The 27,869-nt window shown below is 38.0% G+C and overlaps 1 protein-coding gene across 8 annotated transcripts; it reads left to right on the forward strand.

The window, feature by feature from the left end:
• MAPK9 (mitogen-activated protein kinase 9) lies at positions 1-27,709 on the forward strand. Of its 8 annotated transcripts, XR_009278615.1 has the most exons (14): positions 23-107; positions 2,355-2,462; positions 3,894-4,068; positions 7,931-8,060; positions 9,232-9,290; positions 10,218-10,356; positions 10,579-10,744; positions 11,995-12,066; positions 15,885-16,067; positions 16,576-16,700; positions 17,212-17,275; positions 18,780-18,851; positions 19,565-19,771; positions 27,529-27,709. XR_009278615.1 is itself a non-coding variant. In XM_058848447.1 (13 exons), exons 3-13 carry the CDS (start codon positions 3,947-3,949, stop codon positions 19,574-19,576), a joined length of 1,149 nt encoding a protein of 382 aa, XP_058704430.1. In that variant the 5' UTR covers positions 23-107; positions 2,355-2,462; positions 3,894-3,946; the 3' UTR covers positions 19,577-26,436. The 8 variants fall into 8 exon arrangements, 4 of the variants coding, with proteins under 4 accessions (XP_058704428.1, XP_058704430.1, XP_058704427.1 ...); XR_009278616.1 differs by lacking the exon at positions 27,529-27,709 and having other exon boundaries at positions 18,780-18,926; positions 19,560-19,690; XM_058848447.1 differs by lacking the exon at positions 27,529-27,709 and having other exon boundaries at positions 19,560-26,436.
• The last annotated feature ends 160 nt before the right edge of the window (positions 27,710-27,869 follow it).

Here is a 27,869-nt window from a genome sequence, read left to right on the forward strand (position 1 = left end):
GGGTGGGCTGCCAGTCAGGGGCGGCGCCGTGCGGAGCACCGGGAGGCCATTGTGGCTGGGGCAGCGGGAGGCGGCGGCCGGGGCCGGTCCCGCCGCGTCCGACCCAGGTGAGGGGGCGGCCGCGAGGGGCGTGCTGGGGCGGCGGGGCTGGAGCCGGGGCGGGACGAGCCCTGGGCCGGACGGAGTCCTCGTCTTGTCCCGCGGCGCGGGCACAGCCGGGGCGCCCCGCGGGCCGCTGCCCGGGCCCGGTCGCGCCGGAGGGACGCGGGGGAGCGGCAGGGCCGGGCCCTTCCTCCTGCGGCCGAGCCCCCCGCCCTGCCCGTGCCGCAGTGCCGGCCCCGCGGGAGCCGCCTCTGCTGGTCCTGCTCCGCTCTCGCTCCGTGCCGGTGCCCGTGTGCGGCCGGCCCGCGCTCCGGCCCCGGAGCAGCTGCGAGCGCTGCGGGTCCCGCGCGGAGCGGCCCCGGGGAGCCCGGGCTCTCTGGAGCCGAAGCGAGTTCTTAGCAGAAGTTTTAGGAAAGATGTGAGAAGACTCTTTTTGCTCGGTTCTTACATAAAGAGCGAAATTGCTTATAGGACATGCATGTTTAAACTTTTTCTCTCTTTACACCAGCTTGCCCTGGCAGAGTTCTGAGATCCTTTTCAGTGTTTGCGTCTGTGTGTAACAGCTGAATGCTACTATAACAGGTAGCGGTGAAATCTTCGTTTGATCGGTAGTAATGTGGGTTGCTTAAAGAAAAAGGTCTACTTTCCAGCAGTTCCCAGTTTCAAACTAGCTCTGAACTGCTGTAATCCTTCGGCATTACTCAGCTAGTGCTTTGTTACACTTTCATTCTAAAGGTTGTGAGTAGAGGAGCGAGGTGTAACTCACTGTGATTTTGTAGCTGGAATCTTACCTTTTGATATATACTGCTGTAATGATTAAAAAAAACCCAAAAAACAACCCTTGTCACTACTGGATGATAGTCCTTAAAAGGGCACACCTGAATTAGAAGTGCTTTTGCAAAGGTGAATAAGAGAACAGGGGGAGATTTTCTGCATGGAATTCCCATATGTTTTCTTAAATATATGTGTATATATATATATATATATTCACTGATAATATTGGCAACTGTAGAATTTTAGTTTAAGACTTAAAATTCAAGGCCAGCTCGTGTTGTTCTTGTGTTTCATTTTCAGTAATAACATTTCTGTAACCAAAACAATCCTGGGAATGTGTTCCCAGTCTGTTTCATAAGCTTTTGACTTGAAGATATGCAGAGTACAGATCTGGTTAATAATAAGTTGCCATTTTAATAAATATATTTTAGGGAAGTGACTGATGCAGGATGTATTCTGTAGTGCAGTTGCTTTCAGTTTCTTAAGATTTCTCACTGGAATTGTGTATAAGCCTACTACTGGCAGGTTTGGTGTGTTGGTTATTTTTCTAGTAGGAGAATAACAGGTAAGTACTAAGAAGCTTATTTGACAGATATACTTCTTACTTACACAACAGGAAGTCTATTTTTATTTGGGGTCTCTTGTCCCCAGAATGGATTGTCTGAAGTCCTGTGAACAGCTACAATCCCATGGCACCTAATTTTACATTATTGTGTACGTCTGAAGTAATATATGTCCTGATGCATTTAAGCAACTTGAAGCCCGAGTGAAAGTCAAGACTCATGGAGAGGTGCTTTGCACAGAGAATTGCAGATGTGTTGAAATACATAAAACTTGTGTCTTCTGATGCCCCATTGCTCTCTTTGGGGCTTTCCTAAAGAACTTATCCTCATCTCCAAGTGATTTTTGAAAGGTGGCTTTGTGCAGACAATGATTCTTAAAGGGAGTGGGGTGGTTTCAGGATCAGGATAATTTTGTTTTCCCCATATTTTCTTTATCCCTGTTACCGAAAAGTGTTTCATTAACTCCTGAAGAGGAGTTAACAAGTTGATATCCTGTAACTTAATACCCAGTTTATGCAAAATCTATACTTTTTTGGTTTTGTCTCTTAAGTCCCTGCAGAGGGAGGATCTTGACCTTCCAGCTGTAGCTTTCTAATAATATTGAAGATTCAGTGAAAATGCCATAGCTGCTCATGAACTGTTTATCAGAACACTTGCTACCTCAGATTGCATAGCTTTGGAGTAATGAAAAGGGTTGGAAGGAAGAGTGGTTGTACTGGGAAAGTCTGGGAGCTGCCCTTGAGGCATCCTTTGGTCTCGTGTTGGTGCTAGCTGGCTGTGGAACTGCATTTGCCTGCCTCTGATATTGTGTAGGAGATACTGCTATTTTCCTTCTTCTCCCTGTGACAGAGGCAAAAAGTTGGTAGCCCACATTTTCCCTTTGCTGATCCTTTCTCCTCTGTTTTTTTTCTAAAGCTTCTAAGAGGAAATGTCAAGTAAACTGACTGTCTAAATTGCTGCCAGAGATGACCCAGTTGAATGTCTGCCTCTTAAAATGCTGCATAGATTTTGAGAAACTAGAAGGTAAAAGGGACTCTAAACATTTATTGAGAATCTCTTAAGACTATTACAGTCTGGTTTAAACTGAATCTTTACTAGGGCTTGGAGGTCTTCCACCTATTTTACTGCAGATTCCTTGAGTTTGTCTGCTGACTTAAAAACATGGAAAAGATGCTGCTCCCTCCTACGTGTGCTGAGGAAGAGAGAAATCAAAATTCTAATTCTTGAAGCAACCAAAAGTTATTTGTGTGGCTTTGTGCCCTTCCTGGGTGGGTGTCTGGATTGCTCTTGAGGCTTTTCTGTTTTGCATTGGCTCACAGATATTCAGTGGGGCCAGTGAAGAGAGAGATGAGCTCCTTCTGTAACCAAAGCAGACAGCACAGAGCGCAGCTGCTCCGGGGGAAGGGGCCGCTTGCATTTCCTGTTCCAAGGAACAAGTTTCAAGTGATTTGCCTGTGCAAATCACTCTGGACTCTAATGGCACTATCTGTCATAGTGAATGTGAAATTATAAAGCAGAGAATTTGTTAGAGAGCTCTTCTGTAATTACTGAGGTAATTTTCTTGTAAGGTTGGGAGGAGGGATGGACACCCAGGAAAACTGTTGGTCTGTGCTGTTGTTACTGTAGCACTTCAGAGCTCAAGAGGCTGAGTGCATTACTGTGCTCTCTGATGTAATTACCTCTAATTCGTTCTTGACAGTTGAATTTAACTTTCTATTGTGGCAGGAAAGTCTCTTCTAAACTGTACCACAAAAGTCTTATTCTTTAGTTCTACAAGGACACTGATAGTGTAGGGTGTTGTGGTGTGTGTAAAATGGGAAGGAGAATGTGTTGCCATAGGTCTGGATCAGGGAAGGGTTGCCTGGCAGAGGTGAGAAGCCAGAGCCCTCCTTGAAATTTCCTACTGAATAAGGCTGAAGGGGATGTTGGAGAAATTGCAGCAGCCATTTGGGGGGCAGTTTTGTTTTAAGCTTGTTTTGCTGTTTTAATCAAGTCTTTTATTAAAACCCTGTTTTGTGCTGTCCATGGACTCCATGGATGTCTGTTGTTATTTTTATCTGTGTTCTCAGTGTTCAAATAACATATTTATTTTTTTTAATGTAATACAGAAATTAGTACAGTCCTAGCACATAGCAGTAGTTCAAAGTTATGCAGTAACCTTCAAGGAGTAGAGAGTTGTATTTAGGTGTTTCGTTTTTAGAGTTGTTTACTTAGATGCTTTTTGTTTGAGGGATTGGAGTAGGAACATGCATTCCTTTAAAGCTGTGAAAGCTGTAATTGCTGTCTGTCTGTAAGTATTTTTCATTAGCAGTGGTAATGCACAAAACTGAAAGAATGTTTGTTTAATGGTGTGCTGTTGAAAAATTCATATGTATTAAAATATGTATATTTCCCATCTTGTCTGCCTGAAATTAGTGAGATATTGAACAATTGTTTTCTTTCTTTTTCTTTAAGATCTTGAAAACTTTGCCAGGTCCCTGAGAGAGAAAACTACATGACACTACACCATGACTGACAGTAAATGTGATAGTCAATTTTACAGTGTTCAAGTTGCAGATTCAACATTCACTGTGCTAAAACGTTACCAGCAATTGAAGCCCATAGGATCAGGGGCACAGGGCATTGTTTGGTGAGTAATAAATACTTTATTTAAATATGAAAAGCTATAAATAGAAAGCAGAGTTTGCATGTATTTCTGATAGCGGTACCAGAACATAAAACACTGATAGTAAATTCTCTTTTTACAGGGTTATGGACTAAATAAATTCTAAACCAATTGCTTGCTATAGTTCTTGTGCAAATCTATTTCTTTTGTTCCGTTTTTAGGGAAATTTAATATTTAAATAATTGCATAAATTAGAATGGTCAACAAATTTCTTCCTTTCTCATTAACCACTATTTCTGTTTCTAGTTCTCCCATTGCCCTTGTAGTTGTGATATTGCAGTGTAAGGTATGACAATGGTGAGAGATTCTGGGTTTTACTCGTTTCTTCATCATGGCCCCCTTTCTTCCCCCTCTTTTATTCCCAATCACTCCTGTCCATTTCTAGGAGCCATCAATGCAGTGCCTTGCCATTAACTGGCAGGATGAGGCAAATCAGTGTCATTGTCACTCCATGGATTAACCAGAAAGGGATGCTGTGTGAGGGGCTGGGCTGGCCAGCTCTCCCTTGGTGTGTCACCCCAGCTTTGTGTCCAGCCTCCACTGGCCCAGGACGTGGGAGTCCTTAGGCTGATCCTGAACCTTAGTCTCTTGTATGGCACCACACCTCTGGGCCAGCTAAAGGTAAACACTTTCAAATGTTTTTTAGACTGCAGCAATCCATTCTGCACACTTAGTGCCAGCCCATATTTTGTTGGGTAAAACTTACTTGGTAACAGCAGAATTGTTTATTGATGGGGGTTTTCATTCTATAAACAGGGGAGCAAACAGATGTACTCAGGAACTCTGTGATATTAACTTAATCACAACACATGGTGGGCTGTTCGTGCTCTGAATCCAGCCTGCAGTTTGTCTTCATCTATTAAATCTGCAGAATAAGTGTGATGACTCATGTACTGTGAGCAACTCCTTAGCAGCGCCTGCCCGTGTCTTCTTGGCCTTTTCATAACCATAATGAGTTTTTTAAGTAAGGAAAGAGTGCATTTCTGTGAGAGCATACCTTTATTTTAAAGTTTTTTAGCTGTCCCTCTTGCCCTGTTATAGGTGACAAGCAATCAAAATGAGAACACCATATTTCATTCTTCTTCAGTGTGTTGAGTGATGAGGAGGTCCTAGATCTTGGTCATTAGGATTTGGGAATGATTTAGTGTAGTACTGACATTTTCCAGGTGTTGGTGTTCTCAGAGTTATGCTTGGTTTAAATGGTGTGCAGAATTCGGGGTGCTTGAAAGTGTTTCTCCTTTCATTAGAAGCAGAGCATTTTTAAGCCAAGTTACTTTGACTGGGTCTCTGTTTCAGAATGAAATGCAGGAAGTGTTAAGGTCAACATATTGGGAGAAAGAAGAAATTATTTCATTTGACTTGGTTTGAAACTACTTGATTTTTGAAACAACAGTGAAACAGTGCATAAATTTTCATCTTCCTGTGAAATAGCTCAAGTTGGACAAAGTGCAACATCTTTGTTTCTCCTAAAATCTTTACACAAGGGAAAGATACAAAAAAGGAAGTAAAATGTAGAAAACTCAGTGTAACATGAGTGGCATCTCACTATGTTTGGCTGAGAGAATTGTCAAGTCATTAGGGTAACATGCAGATGTGATGGGTTTTTTATCATCCCGTGTTTAATATCAAAAATAGGAAAAGTTTTTCTGGAGTTTTCTGTCTGGATTTCATTTCTTCTATGAGAAATTTTTAATACCACCTGTGTCACATTAGCTAGGAGAGGCCTAAATTTGCGCTTTTTTTCTCATGATGTTAACGAGAAACTCCACTGGTATTGCTCCATGTAGTTTTATCTTTGATATTAAAATGTAGGAAAATAAGTAGTTTTAAAAATATATTCTTAGGAAAAATGGTAAATGAGAGCTCGAGGAAGATGAAAAAGTAACTCAGTTTTTATGTAGAGGATATTTCTAGCTCACACCGAACACAGGCTGGGAGAGAAAGTGGATGTACCTTTTGTATTTTATGTAGACAGCATGCATATTTAACTTACTGCACTTCTTTGTTCCTAAGTATTAACACATCAGAAGTCTGGTAATTTGTTTTGGACTGAATCAAAGTAACTTGTCTTCAACTTCCTGACATCTTTTTTTTTTTTTTCCTTTCTTGTCCTTGATTTCCAAAATTTTCTAGTCAATCTCCAAAATGAGAGGTTCAGGTGGAGTTCTTCATATGTGCTTAGACTGAGGCTTGTCACACATCGGATTTGTCAGGTCGCAGAGAGACACTTCCCCTAAAATTATTCCTCTATCTGCTGCTGCCCTGTGATTTACAGCTAATTCATGCAAACCCTATTGGTTACTGATTTGATACTAATTCACAGGTATTATTATTAACATAAGGAAGTCATTAAACATTAAAGGCATTAACATATAAAACTTATTTTACATGTAACATGTTTTGGGTGAATATTGAAATATCAGTGCCCTCATGTTTGGGAGGAATATAATTTCCCCAACTATCTGGCCAGTTGCTTTCCTCCCATTCTGTGTTTCCTTTTGCAAAGGCATAAAGGCTTTAAATCACAGACTGATCATAACATTGAGTAATGACTTGTGCATTTCACAGAACTAAGCTGAAATAAATGCTAGCAAGTCTTTAGGGTAAGTAGCATGTTGGTTCAAATTGGGAGGCATGTCCCAAGAAAAAACATCTCCTGGGTGAGCCCTGCTTTGTGGTGGTGTTGCTTTTTTCCAGGAGGGAAAACACTGACTTTATGCTGGGGAAACTTGGTATAATTTGAGTATTATTGTTCTCACAGGGAAGCTGTACTTTCTGTTAGTAGTGTGATGGCTCTTTTAAGTCTGCTGTCGCATATAACTTTATGAGAGAGGAAAGGAGCTCACAAAGAGCTTAAATGTGCTTGGAAAAAATGTGAATGAGAATTCTTTCCTACCCTATGAAAGTAACATTAAATGGAAATAGAGTAATGTGGGAATCCTTATTTAAAACTGAAACTGTTTTAAGACTGGAATTCCTGAGTAGCATGTGCTAGGAATTCACATATATTTTGCCAAATAATCTGTGTTACTAATGAAGACTATTCCCAGTTTAGTCTTGTTTTGTTTATACAGATACTTTAGCTTTAGATTCTTACAGCATTTAAGCATTACAGCAAGTTTAAACTTTGACCTCAAACTGCAGAGAGAAGGAACAAACACAAGTGAAAAACAGGGTAAATATAATGGTCATTGTCACTTTTAAACTCTTATATTCTTCCCTTCAGTCTGAGTTTTCCTTATTTCTCAATTCAATTTAGTTTTTTCCACCCAGAAGCAGATGATGAGTGTTATTTTCTTCTAGGCACTACATATTTTTATCATTGCAAACTATCCATGTACAGGAGAATATTGATCCCTGCAGACAGGATCATGGTGACATCTTTGTGACTCTCCTCTAGCAAAGAGAAATTTCTGCTGCGAATACTAAATGATTGTCAGTCAGCAAAAGTGTTCAGAAATATTCCAAATATACAGATTAGGCAGCTGCAGTGCTTCTTGATTTTAAACAAGCCTAAAATATTTTTAGATCTTGCAGTTTTGGGTGTGAGTCTTGAGTCAGCAGTTTCAGTCTAAAGACAAAAAGGAGAGCATTAAGACCTCTGATGAATGTCAGTGCTTCTGTTTGAGTTACTTGTATATATTAAAGGTTGTGTAGTTTTTAAAGGATGATTCTTTTCTGAATTAAAATTTGGTGTAGTACCAACAGGTTAGTGGATATATGTTGTCCTAAACCTTGATTTCTTTCCTTCCTCACTTCTGCCTCCCTTTTGCCCCCTCCCCTCCCTCAAACAGCCTTCAACTTGTTTGTCTTTGAACACTTCTAGTGCTGCATTTGATACAGTGCTTGGAATCAATGTTGCTGTGAAGAAGCTGAGTCGTCCTTTTCAGAACCAAACCCACGCCAAAAGGGCCTACAGAGAGCTCGTTCTTTTAAAGTGCGTCAATCACAAAAATGTGAGTTGCCTTTGTGTTTCTCTCATTACTCTGAGTTATCAAAAATGCTTAGGATTTGCTCTCTCACTTGCTGTTAGTAACCATAGGAATGGAAATAGTGACGGGCTGGAAGGATTTGCTGTGGGCAGTGCAGTTCTCCCATAATGTATGGCTCAGTTTTTGGGTGAGCTGCTTGGGGTCTGAAGTACCAAGGGGAGGAGGTTTTTGCTGTGTTGTTGGTACAGGGCTGCCATCAGTGTCAGCATTAGAGAGCAGGCCTTGCTCTGTTGCATTTGCCCTTTTTAAGCCATGTGCAGCAAAGCCTGTTTAGCACTGAGGTGGTTTGTGGGTTTGACCACTGTAACTTCACTGTATTTAAATCTTCTCAGCTTTAAAAACTCAGTAATGTTTTTACTCAGTACAGTGTTTAACTGGTAGGGTTTTCAGGGGTGCAGCACTGTCTACAAAAGTGAAATGCTATGGGCAATTCTGGTGAATTTTGAACCTTTAAACTCTGTAAAGTGAGCTTTGATGTCAATACTTCATTGTTCAAATACAGGAGTATCAGTTTTGTGTGACTGCTGTGTGCTGGTACTAACATGAACTAGAAACATTGCTGGTCATTGAAGTTGTGCAAACTTCCTGCAGTCAATTAGCCTTTCAGGGTTGCTTTTTAAGTAAGCTTTTGGTGAGGCCCAGATGTAGCAGAATAAAAGCAAGGTGGTTATTAAAGATGGCAGTACAGCAATTTTAGCAGTTCTGGAAATAGTACATCATAATCTAAGTTTAATGCGATGGCGTGGGGCACCTCTGTGCATGTGGTGTTGGACAGCCTTGGCTAAAATTCCTTGCACAGCATGTGATTTAAAATAAGAGATGATTATTATTTATGGGGGAAAAGGATATATTTCAGACACTGGGGAGGGAGCTAGAAGGTGTCATATAACTTTAAAAAAAAAAAAAAAAAAGTGATTTTGTCCTGCCTTGGTTCCCTTGGCACACATGCTGCAGTTTGGAACTATTTCTGAATTGGCAGTTTTTCAGCATTTGTGAATTAAGTGCAGCCAAGTAACATTCAAATTGTGAATATAGTAACAGTGTGCACTTTATTTTGCATAGTAACTTCTGCAGTAGTGGAGTTTTATGTGAATTAATGCAGAAGTTTCTTTTAATGTTTGTTTTTATTTTATAGATTATTAGTTTATTAAATGTATTTACACCACAGAAGTCACTAGAAGAATTTCAGGATGTGTAAGTACTAAATTTTTTTTTTCATTTTCTCTGACAAATACTAGCCTAAGCCCTAGACATGGATTTCCAGTATTCTACAGACTTCAGCTTTGAAAGTCAAGAGTAGCTAAAAGCTGAAGTGGGCAGTGCAAAAGAGATATTTACTTTTTATTCTTCTCTCTGCCATACTTTGCTTGCACATGCATCTGGTTTGTGTGCATGGTCCTTCAGCTCCATGGATCACCTCAGGATAATAACTTGCTCTGGATAACGTGAGAGCAATTTTTTACTTTACCAGTCACATCAGCACAACAGTATTTTGGCCTCAAATCAGAACTGAATATATTTCTTTTTTATTCAAGCAATATCAATTGGTCTAGAAGGGATTCATGGCCATTTGATTGGTGGGATGTCCCTAGGTTCCAGTGGCTGTGCTGTTGTGGTTTATGAATAGGCTACTTGGGTAAATGAGGGAGTGTTTGTGCCTGAAGACGGTAAGTAGATGACACATAAAAATTATTTTGATTCTTAGTTTTCACTGTGATTATCCTAATTTTCTTATTTTTTATTCTTATTTTTTCTTACTTTTTTAGAGTAAAGTACAGTGAAAGAGCATTTCTGTTGCAATATCTGCAATTTCTACATCAACTTCACTCAGTTTTTCATGATGCATGAAGACAGAATTATTCTCTGTATTACTGTTTATAAAACCAGTGGAATTTTAATATTTTGTGATGGAATATTAAACGATTTTTAATAGTAGGTCTTTTTGAATAGGTAATTTTACTTTGTAACTGGGATTGTGCTGGGTTTTTTTTTATCCTTGGCTTTTCGACACTTAGGTTAACAATGGAGGTGATTTTTCTTAAGTACCTCTTACGCTAAGCTTAAACTTCATATGAAAAGTAGGACTTGAGTTTTCTTAATTCTTTCTTTTTTGTGCTTTAGATATTTGGTTATGGAGCTGATGGATGCAAATTTGTGCCAGGTTATTCATATGGAATTGGATCATGAAAGAATGTCTTATCTTCTCTACCAAATGCTATGTGGGATCAAGCATCTCCACTCAGCTGGTATCATCCACAGAGTAGGTAGTAGTAGATCATTAACAATATTCTTTGTGAACACAATTTTTATGAAACAGGGAGGAAGGGAGGGGATTGTATAAATAAGCACATACACCAGGGCAGGAAAATGCAGTCATTAGTAAAGGGAATTTTTTGGTTTATCCTGATGGTGGAGGGGATGTGTGGGTTTTCTTGTTATCCTGTATGTTAATCCTCTCTTAACTGAAGTAATTTCTTGTTAGGATTTGAAACCCAGCAACATAGTAGTAAAATCAGATTGTACGCTAAAAATCCTTGATTTTGGACTGGCAAGAACAGCATGTACTAACTTCATGATGACTCCATATGTAGTAACACGGTATTACAGAGCACCAGAGGTTATCCTGGGAATGGGATATAAAGAGAATGGTAAGTTGCTGGAGTAATGCTTTAAATCTCCTGTCTAAAGTATCTCTCTCTCTTGGGACATAACTACTTCAAAAAGAGGAGGGAGAGCTGTTTTCCCCCTGTCAAGTTTGTTAAAGTCTTCTAATTATGGTGTTGAAAATTAAAATTATTAGAGTGTAATTTTTTTTTTGAGAGTATAATAATCTTCTGTGTGGTTTTCTCCATTTAACATTAACTGCTCCCTCTCTCCTGCTATAGTTATATCTTGTCGTATATTCATCTATTATCTTTTTGACCATGTTTTTTAGTCTCAAAAAAACTGTTGAGACACTGACACTGGCATTAAAAGAAAACAAACCAAAAGATCAATATATAAATAATAAACCTTTTAATCAATGTAATTTTATTCTGAACTGAAACATCTTCTTTCAACAGTGTGCCCCCTTTTGCCTCTCTGATTATTAAAATATGTTGCAGATCCCTACCAGAAACCATGTCTTATATTCTCTTAAGTCTGCATAGTGCTCAAAGAGGCTGGGTATTACTAAAACCAACGCAGCTGTAATATATAGAGCATTCAGCCAACAAAATTGCTGCCAAGGAACTTGTCCTTGCATTACTGAGGGGTTTACCTGCTGATTTTTACTAGCACTGGACTTGTACACTCTTTGCTTTATCTCAAGGGCTTTGGGATGGCATGGTTTTGTGTGTAATTCTGGCTGTGTAAAACAAGAGATTTGTGGGACCTCGCTGGGCTCTTGATAATGATAAAAACACATTATTAATACAGAAGGCAGCTTGTTGTACAGGAAGTGCTGATGTGCATCACAACTTCAGCAAAGATTGTTCTGGTTGGGAAAAAAATTAATTATCTGCAGGACTGTGGGAATACAGTGTGAGCTTTCAAATAAATAATTGTGGTATTTAAAAAAACATCTCTTTAATCTTTTGTCCTTGTTGCACCCAACATATGATAGTGGATATCTGGTCTGTTGGGTGCATTATGGCAGAAATGGTCCTCCATAAAGTCCTGTTCCCAGGAAGAGATTGTATCCTTCTTCATGGTCATTTCACAAGTGTAAACACTGACTATGTTTTACGAAATACAAAATTCAGGAGCAATCAGTTGGTGTTGATATGATTGAAAATTCATGTGAACAGTTTGGTTTTCCACATTGTTGTGTTTTACTGTAGATGCAGATGGTTTTGTTTGTTTTCCTCACATTTGTTCATGATACTTCATAATTTGATCATTTCACTTTTATTTTCAGTTGATATCTGGTCAGTTGGGTGCATCATGGGAGAATTGGTGAAAGGTTGTGTGATATTCCAAGGCACTGATCGTATCCTTCCCTAGTCATCCTTGATCCCATTCCACTTCCAATAGAAACACAATTATTTAGAGCTGTATAAAAGCATAAAGAATATTTTCAATAATATGTTATACTAGATCCACTGTACTCTTTGAAATTAGTGTCATTAACCAAATTGTTGAGCTTTCCATTTTATTTTCTTAGTAGACTACATTTCATGTAATTTATAGTGGTTGAACCAATGTGTTACGAGCTTTAGCTTTTGTAGTTTAAAACACAGGTACTGCTAGGTTTGAGAATAGAAAAGAAATGCTTTTTTATTCTTGTTCTTTGTAGATAAGTGTTTTAAGCAAAAGCCTACAAAGTTAGTTCTTAACTATGCATGGATTTTGCTTATTATTTGTTTGAACAGTAGACTAATTTTTTTTATTGCACAATTTTTTGAGTTTTAATCAGATTTTTTTCTTGTTTATTAGCGCTTGCTGGGCCAAGGTGACCTAATGGCAAGCACACTGCATGAGATCTTTTTTTAATTATTATCATTACTTAACATAAAAACAAAAACTTTCTGGAGATTCTTTTTTTTTCCCATTTTATGAAAATTTGATTTTGGACTTACTTTTTCTATAAGATTGTTATTCTTTCATTTCTCCCTCTAATATTTTTGACCTCCAAGATTTTATAGAACCATAATCTCAGAACAGTTTGGGTTGGAAGGGGCCTTAAAAACTATCTCGTTCTAGCCCCCCTGCCAAGGGCAGGGACACCTTCTACTAGACCAGGTTGCTTCAAACCCCATCCAACCTGGCCTTGAACCCTTCCAGGGATGGGGCAGCTTCTCTGGGCAATCTGTCTGGAACTGTGCTCCAAGTTTTTGAAGCCAATATAATATTTTTCTCATCAGCAAGGAGCAGCCATCACTAAAACATCAGGTGCTTGTTCACAGATACCTGTGTATCTTATAGAGGAGGATTTCCAATTTTAATGCTAAATGTCATGACACTAATCTTCAACAGTTGATCATATCTTATTTAGTAGTAAAATGATAAAACATTAAATAAGTCTTCTTTTTTTCTACCTTTCTTCCTTTCTATATTTATTATTTTACCTTTTGAAGCCTTCAGACCAACCTAACACAATTCTTCATGGATGTTATGTGTCTTTCACCTGCATGTTGTTAGCATGGGCTGTTTTGATTTATTCATGAATAAATGAAGGAAATTTTGTTCATACTTTTTGAATAAACAAGTTATTATTTGTGATTCTCTCAGGGCCACTGAAGCTCTACCAGTCTATATTTCAAGGAGTCTCCTCCCCTGATAGGGAAGCACATAGCTGTGCTTACAGGGACTTTTGCTTCTTGTAAGAGTTTCAGTTCTCTTTAATGTGAGATACTGACAACTGTTCGTGTTATTGAGGCTTTTCCTGCGTGATCACTGTCTGGGTCAGGTTGTCACCTTCAGCTGCAGGATTGTCTTGGCAGCTGAAGGTGGTTTATGGGCAGTGCTGCTGTGCATGACAAGGAAGCTTTCCTTTTGCTGATTGTGTTTGGTTGCTTTTTTTTTTTTTTTTAAGTTAAATTTTAGAATGTCTTAGTATTTGGGCATTTAGAAGAGGGAGCCATGTTCAGCATGCTTGCCCTTGACTATCTTCAGGAAAACCTGCTCTTAGGTTCAGTAATTTGTGTGTTCCCAGATGGTGGATGGGAATTTCTGGGATACTTGCAGCAGTGCTCTGGGTGGAATGAGATGCTCTGCGTTGCCAGGGTGATGGATGCACAGAACTTGCTCCTGACTATGCTGGGGAGGCCTGAGTTACTGCCAGTTGCTGTTGGAAATGAGAAATGTTAAAAATCGGGGGAATGTAGACACCTGAGGTGAAATAGTGGAAAAGCCTGGCAGCAGCCATGTTTTTGATGTTCTTTCTGCCCATATGGAGAAGGAAACTGATTGCCTGACCAATGGAAAAAGCACAAGGGGTATTTGTGCTTTCTTGGGAAGTCATGTTTTGTTATGATTGTAATAAGGACTCTGTTTTCAGCTTCTCTTCTTGCAGAGTCCCAAAAGGCAAATAGACTTGGCATGGATTAAATGCCTGGTTCCTTCTGCCCCTGAGGTCTCTAGAATGGGGAGAGTGGCTTTGTGTGGAGGCTGCCAGGTCAGTCACAGAGCTTACTCTGCCTGCTCTATACTGAAATCCCAATTGGGTTTCTGATAAGAGGCGTATTTTAAGTCCATCCTATATTGAGAAATTTTTTTTCAACTTTCACCATCTGTAAAGCACTTTGAAACTGAGATATTGTTTTTTGTCTGTTTTTACCTCTAAAGTGGGATGGGTCATTAAGTTTTCTGCCCTTCCCTGCAGTCTTCTGAGGCCTCAACAAACTGGGCTCTGATTTGATTATCTGACTAAGCAGGCTGCTGTTACTCAAAAGAAAAGCATCTTCTTGAATCTAGATTGGTGGAGATCTCAGACAAATCAGTTTCTCATCTGGGAACAAAATTTCCTAATGCATGTTAATTTTCTCTTTGTCTGTGCTTTGTTTTAGCATGACAGTTAACAATATTCAGTTCTTAATTTTGATTTTAATATAGCTTCTCCATTGGAATGCATTCAATAAGCAAATAAAATTTTCAATCTTTGTATCAAAAGTCTAAAGTCTTAGCATGGAACAGTGACTATACATATATTCATAATGTTGTTCTTGAAACAGTAACTGAAATAGAAGCACCTCCATGTTTTTTAAATGCATCTTAATTCAAAGTACAGCATATTTGTTGTTTAGTTGCATAGTCTGTCGATGAGAGTGGATAGGTTGAAGTGCTAGATGGTGAATTCAGCTATGAATGTTTTCAAGGTCAATGCATAGGCTCTGCTGGAATTGCACATTCTTTTTATCGAGAGAAGCTGGAAAGTGTAGATCTTAGTTGATGTAAATATCAGGAATATTAATGCAGTGTCTCCTGAGTGTGATAAATGAGCTTGGTTTTCCCAGCTGGGCTGGTTCTGATATCTCTGTACTGTCACCGTGGCTGGGGAAAATGCCTTCACTTGGGAGGGAGGAGGGACAGTCCTGAAGAAACACGAGGCCCAGTTTCAATTTATGTCTTGTAAATCCTCTTCTTATAAAATATTTAAAACTTGAATTATAAGAACAGAATTATCTGTGAGTATTACCATGGCTGATACATTTAAACAAAAGAGTCTGCTATAGAACCTTCTGGAATATGGATTTCCTGTTCAGAACTCGTCTGGACCTTTTCTGAAGTTGAAAAAGGAAAAGAAACCAAACCCACCCAAACACCAACCAAAAAAAGCCCCCAACCATCCAACTACACCCCTGCAAAATGCTCTAACTCAAAGTTTGATTTCCTTAGGAGACAGGTACACAGTTCCTTACTTTGGGTGGGATGCATTTGTGCTTTAGGGTTTTTTGTGTATTTTTCTCTACCTTCAAGAATCTTCAGTTTTCCTGATGTTACACTGCACTTCAGAAGATTCCACAGCAGCCTTGCTTTTCTGACCTTAGAGTTGTTTTGCTATGGATACAACTGCCAAATAAAGCTTCTTTTGGATTCTAGAAAAGTATTATAATTAGAAAAAGATACTTAAGCATAATGCATTGTGCAGCATTTCCAGCCTGTCCTTCGGAATACAAAATCTGAGTCTTATTTTTGTGTCAGTGTAGCTTTTTGCATGGCAGCTCAGAATACTGCTGATGCTACAGTGTAGTTCATCTTTGTGTCCTCTGTTCAAGTTTCTGTTAACTTCTCAGATTTTTTAAGTGGTGTTTTTGTAGAGTGCAGTCTTCAAATTCTTCAGCTGATTTTCCTAAAGATATGGTGCAGATATTGATCAATGGAATAAAGTTATTGAACAATTGGGAACACCATCAGCAGACTTCATGAAGAAACTGCAGCCTACCGTGAGGAATTATGTAGAGAATAGGCCAAAATATCCCGGTATTAAGTTTGAAGAGCTCTTCCCAGACTGGATATTTCCATCAGAGTCTGATCGTGACAAGTTAAAAAGTAAGACGAGTTTTTTCTCTTTTTTCCCAATATTAATTTAAAATGTCTGCAGCACACTTTATTTAAAGCCTAATAAAAATATTTATTGCAGTAGGTGTCAACATTAAAAGCTGCCTACCTTCTGTTTCTTTCATTTCTGATAAGTTCACAGATCTTAGTAGTAGTTACTAAACTCATCCTCTTTTCCCTGTCCCAGAATTCTGTTTAATTCTCATAATTTTAATCCACTGAATAATGTCTGTCATTTATGTTCTCCGACAGTAATATTTTTTATTGAGATTATTGCTGATCATCTTTTTCTAAGTGCATACAGCTCGTATGGGTTATATTTTAGATAATTACTGAGAAAATAAACCCAATATAACCAACAATCCACCTTATTATATTCTGTAGAACAGAAATAAAATTTTGCAGTGCATGTCCTGTTTTCCCAGTATTTATTTCCTGAGTCAGACATTAAACTCTACAGCTCTTTTACATGTGTGTTCTTTTCACCTTTACTTTCTAGCCAGCCAAGCTAGAGATTTATTGTCAAAAATGCTTGTAGTAGATCCAGACAAGAGAATTTCTGTAGATGAAGCCTTACGTCATCCTTATATTACTGTCTGGTATGATCCAGCTGAAGCAGAAGCTGTAAGTTTGCAATTAAAATAAATTTTTAAGATTCCAATTTAATAACTTGAAAAATACTTTCAGTTTTAGTCAAGAGCATGCTTTGAACTCATTGGTAGCAGGAGTCACACAGGAAGCCTTCAGATGAGCATTAGGGGCAGGATCACCTGAAGGACAGCTGCTGGTGGGGAGTTGATATAATTTTGAAAGTGGTTGTTAGTATTTCATTTTACTTACAGGAAGAGGTGTCTGTTTAGTGGCAGTCCTGGGTTTTTTGAAACAGGAACTTGCTCTAAGGCCCTGTAAAGCCTTACAATGAATTTAATTTTGGTTGATGCTCTTAAAAAGCCTGTCAGTGTGAGGCAGGACTTAAAAGCAGATTCTGGAGTTGTAAAATGAATGTTGCAATAAACTGCCAACAATGAAGGTAAAAAATGATAAAAAGGTTGTAATTTTTAGATTTTTTTTTTAGTTAAGATTGGGTGTGTTAATCAGATGCAGTAGGCACTATAGACTTTTCTTTTTTTTGTAGCCTCCACCTCAAATCTATGATGCACAATTGGAAGAAAGAGAACATGCAATTGAAGAATGGAAAGGTAAGGAGTGAGCATGACAAATTACATTGATTGTAGTATCTTGTGTTGCTAACGAGTGGCTGCAGCATGTGCTGGATTGTGTAACAGACTGGAACCCACTGTTCCAAAGAAGCAGTAATGTCTGTGGCAACAGGAAAAGAAATCAGTGATGGAAACATGCTGTGTGTGGAATGAATACATACCTTGGTGTGTGAATGCTCATATATACATGGAACATTCTGAGGTCTGTTCAACAAAATGCTGCAGTTTTCTTTTTTTCCTTCCCTTTTTGTTCTTAAGTGCTTGTAATCTGTATAGTTTTATCCTTGATAGAGAGTTATCTGAAAAAGAAAGATGCCTCTCTCAGTGTGCATTATTTAAGCTATATCTCTTGACAATATTTACTAGTTCATTTGTTCTAGAAGTCTTCAATAGCAGGAGATTCCTTTGGTGTAGTTTATTTTCTCTAATCTCATTGCTTATTTATTGACCAAATAGATTAAACTGTTGACTTAAACAAAAGAACAAACAGCACTGTGGCATTAAAATCAATTCCACCTTACAGTTATAGTCAGAACCATTAAATGGTGAGGCAGTTAAAATTTTAACATCTGCCATCACAAGACCAGGGGTAATAGACATCTTTTCTTTTATGACTACTTTGAAAGCGGCTTGCTTTTTAAAACAGCTTTATAAATTTCAGATATTGATTCTGGCTGATCTATACATATATTGTCCTTAGGGCATGCCTGCACAAGTAGGTAGGCTTCGAGTCATCTTTGATTACTGCAAGGTGGAAAAGTAAAATGGATCCTCCAAATGTAATTGAATGCATTTGTAAACATTGTTACTCGGAATTGGAGAGCTCTTAATCTATTTAGATACTGTTATCTAAGATACATTAAGACTATGGGTACATACACAAGCTTCTGTGATTTAAGTTACAGCTCTGGATTTTTCTGGGTGTTGATCAGATAACTGTATCCTAAGTTGTCCTTGATTAGTAAATGAGGGGTTTCATACAATATTTTAACTATTTATCCTTCAAAATACTCAGACTTTCCTCAATACACCTATGGAGATGGTTCTTCAATAATAAGTATTTTTGTATAATTTTGTTATCAAAGTCAAATTTCCAAGAAGGTTTACATGAAATCAGACTTTGAATCCCAATCTGATTTTAATTATTTTTTTAAGTTAATATTAGTTCATTGTAGCTGTGCATAAAATTTTTGGGTGGGATATTTGTTATTTTTAAGCAGACAGCTATGCTATTTATATGATATGTTTATTTTGGTACAGTCCTAATGTCTTTCTTTGATGCTTGAGAAAATCTGTATAATTCTCTTATCATTGCTGTAGGGCTGGAAAGAGGATAAATAAATACCTCTACAGTTCTACTTCCAGACTGACCCTTAGCCTTTTCCTTGTACCTTGATAAAAATTGTGAATTGTGTACAAATCCTCTGTGATCTTACAGTGCTTTTTCTGTCTGTTTTCTTTTGTCTCACTGTTCTCTCATAAGAATTAATATACAAAGAAGTAATGGATTGGGAAGAAAGGAGCAAGAATGGTGTGGTAAAAGATCAGCCCTCAGGTTAGTCATTGTTTCAGTAGTTCTGTAACTGTCACACGTAGTGCTGTGAATGAAGAAATCTGCTCAATAATCCAGGTAGGCAAAGCTTTTGTTGTTTGGGACTCTTGAGACTGATCTGCCTTTGGAGCTCCATAGCTCTGTTTTTTAATTGTTCTGAACTTGTAGAAAAACTTTACTGGTCTTGTGTGTCCCACACCCTGACCTGCCTTGTCCCTAAAGGGCTCTGTAATGAAATTAAATTCTCAGCACCAGTTCCCTCACCTGGTGCTCAGGTAACTGTGCTGAGCAGAACCTCAGGGTTCAGCAGTGCTAGGGCTCCCTCAGGGTGCTTAACACTGCTAAGTATTTGTGCCCATGATTGAATCCTTCTGCTTGCTGCTGTTCTCACAGCTCAGTAATCAGAATATTGTACTGTCTTTTATTAACTATGTCTGTTAGATTTCTTAACATTCAAGTCGCTATTCACACTATGCATTGTTAAATTTTTCTTCCGCTCCTCCACAGAGAGGGAGAAAAATAAAAATCTCTTAAAAGGTCACCTTGGCTTTTGAGTGCTAGGGCCCTTAGTGTTTACTTTCCTCCTTTTTTATTAATTCTTTATTTTCTAAGGATTTCTGTGGGGAATGTGCTGCTCACAGCCCAGAAGCATGGTTATTTGTGATTGTAATATTGTCTTGCCTCAGATTTTATTATGTTTGGTTTTCTTAGCACAGATGCAGCAGTGAATAGCAACACCAGTCCTTCCCAGTCATCATCTATCAATGACATTTCATCCATGTCAACAGAGCAAACATTGGCCTCAGACACAGACAGCAGCCTGGATGCCTTGACAGGACCCCTTGAAGGATGTCGATGATCAGCCATGATTGCAGACTTGACTTTGGAAAAGAACTTTTGTTTCCATTGGGCCTGAATTGCTTGTAAGTTAATGGAACAAAGTAGAAAAACTCCATGTTCTGCATGCTCTGCTAAAGTAATGCCTGTTGTTTTTTTTACTCAGTTGTTATGAAATTGCCTGCTTAATGTTGTAGAATGGAAGCAAATCAATGTCTAAAGAACAAAAAATAATTAAATTTAGACACTATTATAGGTTATTCTTTGTTTCAGCCTATTTCAGGTGAGCAGTTATAATAGACTTTTAGCCAATAACTCCTCTTAAGTGGGTTCATCAATCTCCAGTCCCAGCTGGCAGGCTTATGTGACACAGTGGTTGTTTACATTTTAGTACAGTATTGCTCATTAGTAGGTTTTTTGAATGTATAGTCCCTGTGAAGTTTGTGTTACTGTGTGACTGTGGCAGTTTGCTTTATTTAACGACCAGAGTGTTGTGTGTAAGTGTGAGCTCACGTGTGGAATGCTCTCAGTGCTGTGTTTAAAGGGTAGTTTTTCTTCCACATAGCACTTTTTTTTTTTTTTTTTTTTAATCAAACCCTTTCTATCTTCATTTTTCAGCAATTCTCTCTTCTTGTAGAAGAGATAAATGTGAGGTTTAAAGCATAAAGCCATTACTTTGTATTTCACCTGAGTGTCTCTAACGTTTTCAGTCTTTTAAATGTGAATGGAAGATACAGTGGCTTAAATAAATCTTGAGGAAGGATGAGTGACTTTCTGTGAAGCAGTGCCTGTTTAGAAGAGGAGAGTGTGCTAAAATGTTCTGCATTTTCTAGCTTGTGATACACATCCTTTAACAAATAGAAAAAGAAGTTTTATCTGTGATGCTCTTCATTCACTGCAAACTCTGATAAAAGGAGAGATGACTTGCAGATACTTGCAGCCTCAAAAGGCTGCATAAATATTTTCCATTTTTTTTAATGGGTCTGTTCTATCTAGTGAGTGATCTTTAAAGATAGAGAAAAGAAATAAGAAATAAAAATACAGTAGTTCTGAATCACTTGTAAATTAAGCATTTAGTTAACAGAGCTTAGCTTTATTCTCACCTTAGAAAAGTCTCTATTTGTAGTGAGAAGAAAAACAGTTTTAATACAAATTTTCTAAATGCAGTGTCAGACAAGAGGAGGAGGTTATTTGCTGTTTCCATGCAGATTTATCAATACAGTTTTCAGAATCAGATAATACAAAATTGCCTGTTACATTGCACAGTCCGTTGAATTAGAAAATGCATTTGCAGTAGAGTAGGGCTTAGATTGCTTTATAACCCACACTTGTGACTTTGTGCACGTTCGCTTTGGAGTGCACAGGTGTGAAATTTTGCTAAAGCATTTCCTGTGTGCATGTGTGTGACTGAACTATAGACATGTACAAAATGAGGTAAAACACCACTTTCTTAAAGGCACTATATTTAGCTGTTGATCAAATACTCTTGTCTTGAATATATAAATAGAACCTGTAAAATATACTGGCCCAGACAGCCACTGCATTACTGACATACTTCTCTTGTAAAACACAATTGTCCATTGTTCCAGACCTTATGACTCCAAAAGCACTTTCTCCTTATGCAAACATTGCTTTTATATTAAAATTTTGCCCCTTGTTAATAGCTTAATTTACTGTTGTAAGAATATCAAGATTTTAGTGTGCCAGTAGTTAATGTTAACTTCAGAATTGTATTCTGGCATCTCTGGTTTTTAAAAATCTTTTTTATTGAATTGCAAGATATTTGGGGCTTATGTTTTTTCTTATAGTTTGGTTTTCAACCTATGGATAACTTACTTTTATCTTTGGATACTGACAGTATATGTGAAATATTTTTAGTGCGTTCTTGTCACTGGAAAAACATTTTAAAATACCTATTTACCACATAGCAGAACAGTACACTTTGCTGTTCTGCTTTTTTTAATCCATGTTATTTGTATAAGTTAAAATAGCTTAAAGCACCTATTCACAGTGAGCAATTAGTGATTCATTATGGAAGTCATCTGCTGAATTTAATTTTTCAAGACTTTTAAATTTTTCAGCTGAAGTTGCGCTGTGCTGTGTTCATTTTAACAGTTTCTGCTTTAGAAGGCTTAAAGATTTATTTCTTTTTTCCCATGTGATTTGAATACTCGCACAGTTGAGTTTCTCCTGTTGGACTTGGGCCACTCAGCACGACGGAGGGTTGGACCAGATGACCTCCAGGTCTATTCCAACCTAAATTATTCTGTGATTCAAATTGTCTTTTAATGTTTTTAACACTATTGTCCTGTCTTCATGACTTGAACTGGTATCTGACCTTCTCCTAGTACATACTGTTAGCTTGAATATATATTCTTGGAACAAGAAAAGAAACCCCAACCTTCAGATTAAATTAGTTTATTTGTAAATCTTGTAGGAAAAGTTGTCTCATACCTAATTTTGCTATGGCATACAGTTAATTACAGAATGCCTTCAGAGCATGCATGAAATGTCTGTGAATATTACGGATTTTGACTCCAGTTTAATTCAAAACCATAGTGCAAATGCATATGAATCTCCAGAGGACACATGCAGCTGATAGCCCCAAAGCCAGCCAGGTGCATGCTGCAGTTCCCAGGCTATCCCAGTGTGCTCATGTAGGCCCTCAGTGCACTGCATGCAGCTTCTCCCCACATCATCACTGCTCCTGCCTGCAGGGGAAATCCAGTGCCAGCTTTGTGACACGGTTGTCAATGCCACAGAACCTCCTCACTGATGGAAAACAAGATCCAATGTAACTTGACAGGGGTTTAAAAATTAAGAGAGTTTGGTGTGCAATATAATCACTTTTATTCCTAATACTAAAATTATGTATGTAAAGTGATGCAATTGACCATTTTTTTGCACTTTGGCATTTATAAATATTTATATGTATTTAAAGATTATGTGTTTGTGAACATATATATTAAGAAAACAGCTCAGTTTTGTAAACATGAATGTTGCTTTCCTTTGAGAGATTTTGTATAGTGTTAACACTACTGCAGCATAAATAGACAATTTATCAACTATGACTAAAATAAATGGTGGTCAACATAGATACAACCTGTAATCTTAACTGCTCACCTGAAAAAGTAGGGGATCTTTGGCTGTCAATAGATACCTTACCAGAAACTTGTTAAACATCTGAACACTGAGTAGCTGAATGGCATTGCAGAAATGGAGTATGTTTTAAATAGTTCATTTCATCTGTGCTCATATCATTTTCCTCAAAAAAAGCCTTAGAAAGAGGAGCTTGGCATTTTGCAATCTGGTTATGCCTGTAAGTGTACTTTGAGGAAATACTGTGATATGACAAGTCTAGGTCTTCATGGAAAAAGACGAGAAATGAATGTCAAAATTAAGGCTTTGTCTGCATGGATCATACAAACTAAACTAGTCTTAGGACTGGAAACTACAGCTTGCAAACAGCCTTTGAAGTTTCCAGCAAGGGCTTGCATTTTCTTGTCAAAACAATGAAAAACTCAACCTTGACTAGAAATTAACTAGTTGGTTGGAGAGTTTCAAAAGCTGTTAGGAACCAGAGGGCTCTTGAGGTTTTGTCTTTTTTTACATCCTAACAGAGCATATGTGTTTATTCCAAATTATTCAAAAGAAAAAAAAGCGATTCCATATGTTTAATTTTTCTTTCTTAAAGGAAGGACCTTAAATGATAAATCGCTTTCCTTAAAATTATAACTTTGTGAATGAAGTAGGATTTAGCTACTCCAAACCCAGCTGATGTATGGAGTCTCCAAGGATGGGGTGGGTGAGCCTTGTGTTGTCACAGGGGCCACCCTCCAGCTGGGAGTGAGCTGGGAGGTCACAGCTCCAGGTGCAGACAAACCTGGTGGTCCTTGGGGAGCGTGGGTTCAGCCTTGCAGCAGCACAGAATGTTTGGGATGAGTGCTGAACTGCATTTGTCTGCGTGTCCTACATGTGTTGTGTGGATTCCAGCAGGGCTTGATGCTAAACATAATGAGACCAGATACTGGCAACCAGATTCTTTGCTGGGATGTGTGTTGTGTCATTCCTGCTCAAAACTGCTTTTGATCCAGGGACACCTGCATCCGGATGCAGAATTTGGACTTGAGTTCTATAATGAATCTAATGATTTCTTTGCTTTTCCAGAGTGTCTTGAATATTTTTTTTAATGTGTTAAAATATGATAAAAAAGGTGTATTATGGCTCCTTATTTTATATATTTTAGATTGTCTTTTACAGAATTGATGTTCTAAAAGCTTCTTACATAAGTTGTCAAATCCGTTTTGGTTTTTGCCCGCTCTGCATACTAAAATAATGTCTGGAGCTAAAATAATGTTTGAAGTAAACCATCTTTTCTCATATTAGCTTTGGAGGAAAATGGAGAGAGAACCATTTTTTCTGTTTGTGTTTTATAAAATGATTATTTTTGCAGATAAAATTTCAGTTGCTGGATTTCAATCCCACAGTGTTGCTTTGTGGATATAAATTTCCTGGGTCCGCTATTTCAAACATGTATAACAAGTCCAGTATAAATTTAAACTAATAAAATGCACTCTTCTGCAATTTGTTGTTGAAAACATGGCAAATCATTTTGGTCCACGAATTCAAAACAAACTAGAGAACATACATGTAACTATTTAAGTTTATTCCTTGATGCTGCTGCTTATTTTTTTTAAAGGTGCTTGCAGTTTTGCACAAAAGAATCAACTTTATTAATTGCTGGGTTTGAAGCACTTTAGGATTCTTCTAAATACAATCATAAATGGTGTGAAAAGGAATGACATAACATGCTTAATATGTTTAAATTTTGGTTGTAGCCTTTGCTATTCTGATAGATTTGATCAGCATGTTTCTTTAAACCTGTTTTCAGAGATTAGAAATCAGAAACCTTTTGGGGGCTGAAATTTAACACGTGGTAAGAGATCATTTGAGAAATACCTTCTGAGTGGGTGACTTGATTGGCAGTGTGACTCCCTGGCCATCTATTAGATAAAGACACAGCAATGTCTATTCCTGTAGCAAGGGCCAGCTCGCTGTGAGGGCTGGAATTCATTTTTTAAACAATGAAACTTTTCTGAACTCCTGGCTATGCATGATGAGGTTGTGTGTGCTGTGCTAAGGCCAGGACAGCTGCTTGGTGGGACTCCCCTGCAGCAGATGCTCTGGGACTACCACGGGGAGACACTGGCCCTGCTCTGCAATGTTCCAAATACCAAACCCCTCCTATTTGTTGGATGTCCTTGAGCAAGTCCCTGTGTTTCTTTCCCCAGCTGGGCAGTAGCTCAGCACTCCACAGGCTCCTTGGGATAACAAAAGCAGAGGAGAAAGGAGTCAGGTACAAAGAGTGTTTGGTGCTGGCTGCCTGAAGCAGAGATCTCATTTGTTGCTGATCACAGAGCTCCTTATACCCCTGAGCATGTGCTGTTGTCTAGTCTTCTAACGGGGAAAACCTTTTTTTTTTAAACCCAAATGTGTCACAAGCTTTTCTATGAATTCAGATGCTTAAATTGGTGCTAATTTTTTAAAAGAAAATGTAACAGATGGTTAGCACTGTATTTGTCTGTTTTTGATACCTATATTTTCTTAACTGGTAGCAAGCCAAACTTTATAAAGTGACTAATGTGCATTTTCAGCTTCATCAGATTCCCAGATTTTCCTAAAGTAAAATGTTTAAACTTCCATGGTAGCTACTGCTCCTTTGGAGCTATTGCTTTCAGGTGTTTTATACACTAATCAAATGAACACAATTAGAACAGACAGCAATACCTAACTATCCCTTTCTTTAAATCACATTATGGTTCCCCAGGTGATTTTAGCAGTTTAGTGTGATCAAGATGCCTAGTTAAGAGCAGATTAGAGATACCTGTGTGCAGTTAACTCAGTACATTGAAGCCTTACCTGGTTGTTAATATAAAGATTATACAAATCTTCATCTATTTTAAAGAGGGAATAACAAGCAGAAATAATTAACTGTTTTTGTACAAAGTAAATGTAAATTCCAGAAAATATATTATTTAATGTATTACAGAACACAGACTATTAAAGAGTGTAGTAGGCTCATTGAGTGATTAGTTATGAAATCCAGTTTTATCCAATGACCCAAAATAACCCCCCCCCAAAATGTAGTTATTTGAGGATTTCTTTTGAATGCCTTCAAGTTTAACTCCCCTCAGAATCTTTCATTGGTTTGGTCCTCTTTCCCACCTTTTGTTTACCAAATGTCACCAAAAGTAGCATCAAGCCCTATCACTTGTTACAGTGTTCTGGTTTTATGGCCTTAACATAAGTTATAGTCTGGTATATAATTTCAGAAGAAAGATGTGCTTTGAAGTCTAACTATAGATACATGTGGCCTCTTCTGCCTATGGAATTAGGCTTTGATTGTCATATCTCATTCTCAGTGCTTGTGCAATAGGTACATATTCCTCTCAATGCAGTGGCTATTTTGTCTGATGCTGGACTTTGGTTTCAGGATGACTAGAAAGTATTTTTTGTTTGTTTTAGGGTTTTTTTTATGGACAGCAGTCATGCTTCATTGGTGTTTTGGACTGATACTCTTTAGGAAACTAGAATTTCATAAGGAAAACTGTCAATAACGAGTTCTGTAGTTCTAATTAAAGCCTTGTTCTGAAGCTTTTTGGTTGCTTTTTTTTTTTCTTTCCAAAAACGTTATCGTTAAACAGTACTAAAGCCACTGTAAAACTACAAATAAATATGTATACATAAAAGATTTGAGCAGTCTGTCTTATTTACTATATTTTTTCTTTCTTGGTTCTTCCTATGTTGAAGTAGAATATTTTATGTAACCAATGATGTATGTTTGATGTACAGATTACTTTTTTCAAAACATGAAGTTTCAGTTACCATTTTAGCTTCCAGTTAACCGAAATATAGGTGTTGGCATGAAAAACCCGTAAGAAATTGGAGCAGTTCTTCTTCCTGAACAACTGGAACGTTTGGACACATTAACAGCACTTGTTTTTACTATCAAGTGTGGTTTGAATCTTATTTAGGGGGGTTTTGTTTTTGTTGTTTAAATGGCAGAAGCTTGAAAAAAATAGTTCCACTGTGCTTTTTTTGAGGATGATGTGAGTATTTTTGCAGACAGTGATGAGGTTTCCAGGCACCTTGCAGAGCTGTCTGCTCTGACTCCAGGGAATGGGAAGCAAAACTAAACTGCTGCTTTGATCTACTGGATTTAATGAAGGGTTTCTGATATTAAAGGGAGGATTAACAGCTGCCTTCCCAGATCCAGGGCAAGGGCTCTCAGCCAGCTTTTGGTTTCACCTGGGACAGTGAAATTATTTTTACAGCAATGTTTCTTTCTTGTGTGGAGAAAGTGGAAGTTTTACCTCTTCTCTACAAGGCTTTGCAACAGACTGTGAATAAAGCAGGGATGACCATTTCATCCCAAGTACATCCCAAAGCATCCCTGCATTAGGTGGTGGGATGTTTTTCAGGTTGCTGTTTGAGCTACAAGGAAAATCTAATCCATTAAATTTACACCAACAGCAACAAAAAAAATTAGGCAGGATATGTGAGCAGGGAAGTGCTTTCCAAAGCATTATCTGAGAACATTCCTCACTTAAGCAATACCTTTTCTTTATATATCTTGCAAATTCTTGATGCTAACAGGATAATTTTTAAAAAGGAGGGAATGATGTGATTAAACAAGATTCAAATATTTTTTGAGGAAAGAGGGACTTAAGAAGCTGATTTTTCTCATACTAATGAGGTCTAGAAAAGAGCAGAAAAAAAGAAGAATGCAAGTGCTGGTATTCAAATGAAAAACCTGCTCATTTGTGATTGCTTGGTGAAACAGGCTCTTGTTCAGTGATGCACTCCCATGGGTGTGTGGAAGGGGTTGGCCAGGAGGCACTTGGGAATGAAGAGTTGCAATACTGCCTGGGGCTTGGAACAGAGCAGAGCTGTCTCATTCCATGAGCCTTGTGGGGTAAGACTGTGATTTTGAGTCATTCATATTTGATCTTAAAATCTTTGCTCTTCTCTGGGGAAGAAGAAGAACATCTGTGTGGTTCCTGCTGACACACCATCGGCTAATTGGTGACACTCAGCTCTCAGGTAGGTGGCCACTCTTACATTTAATGTGTCTGGAAGAGCAAATAACAAACCACATGTTTTTATTGTACAAAGTATAGTTTT

The sequence above is a fragment of the Poecile atricapillus genome, chromosome 13, assembly GCF_030490865.1.
Source record: "Poecile atricapillus isolate bPoeAtr1 chromosome 13, bPoeAtr1.hap1, whole genome shotgun sequence".
In the NCBI taxonomy this organism is placed as follows: domain Eukaryota; kingdom Metazoa; phylum Chordata; class Aves; order Passeriformes; family Paridae; genus Poecile; species Poecile atricapillus.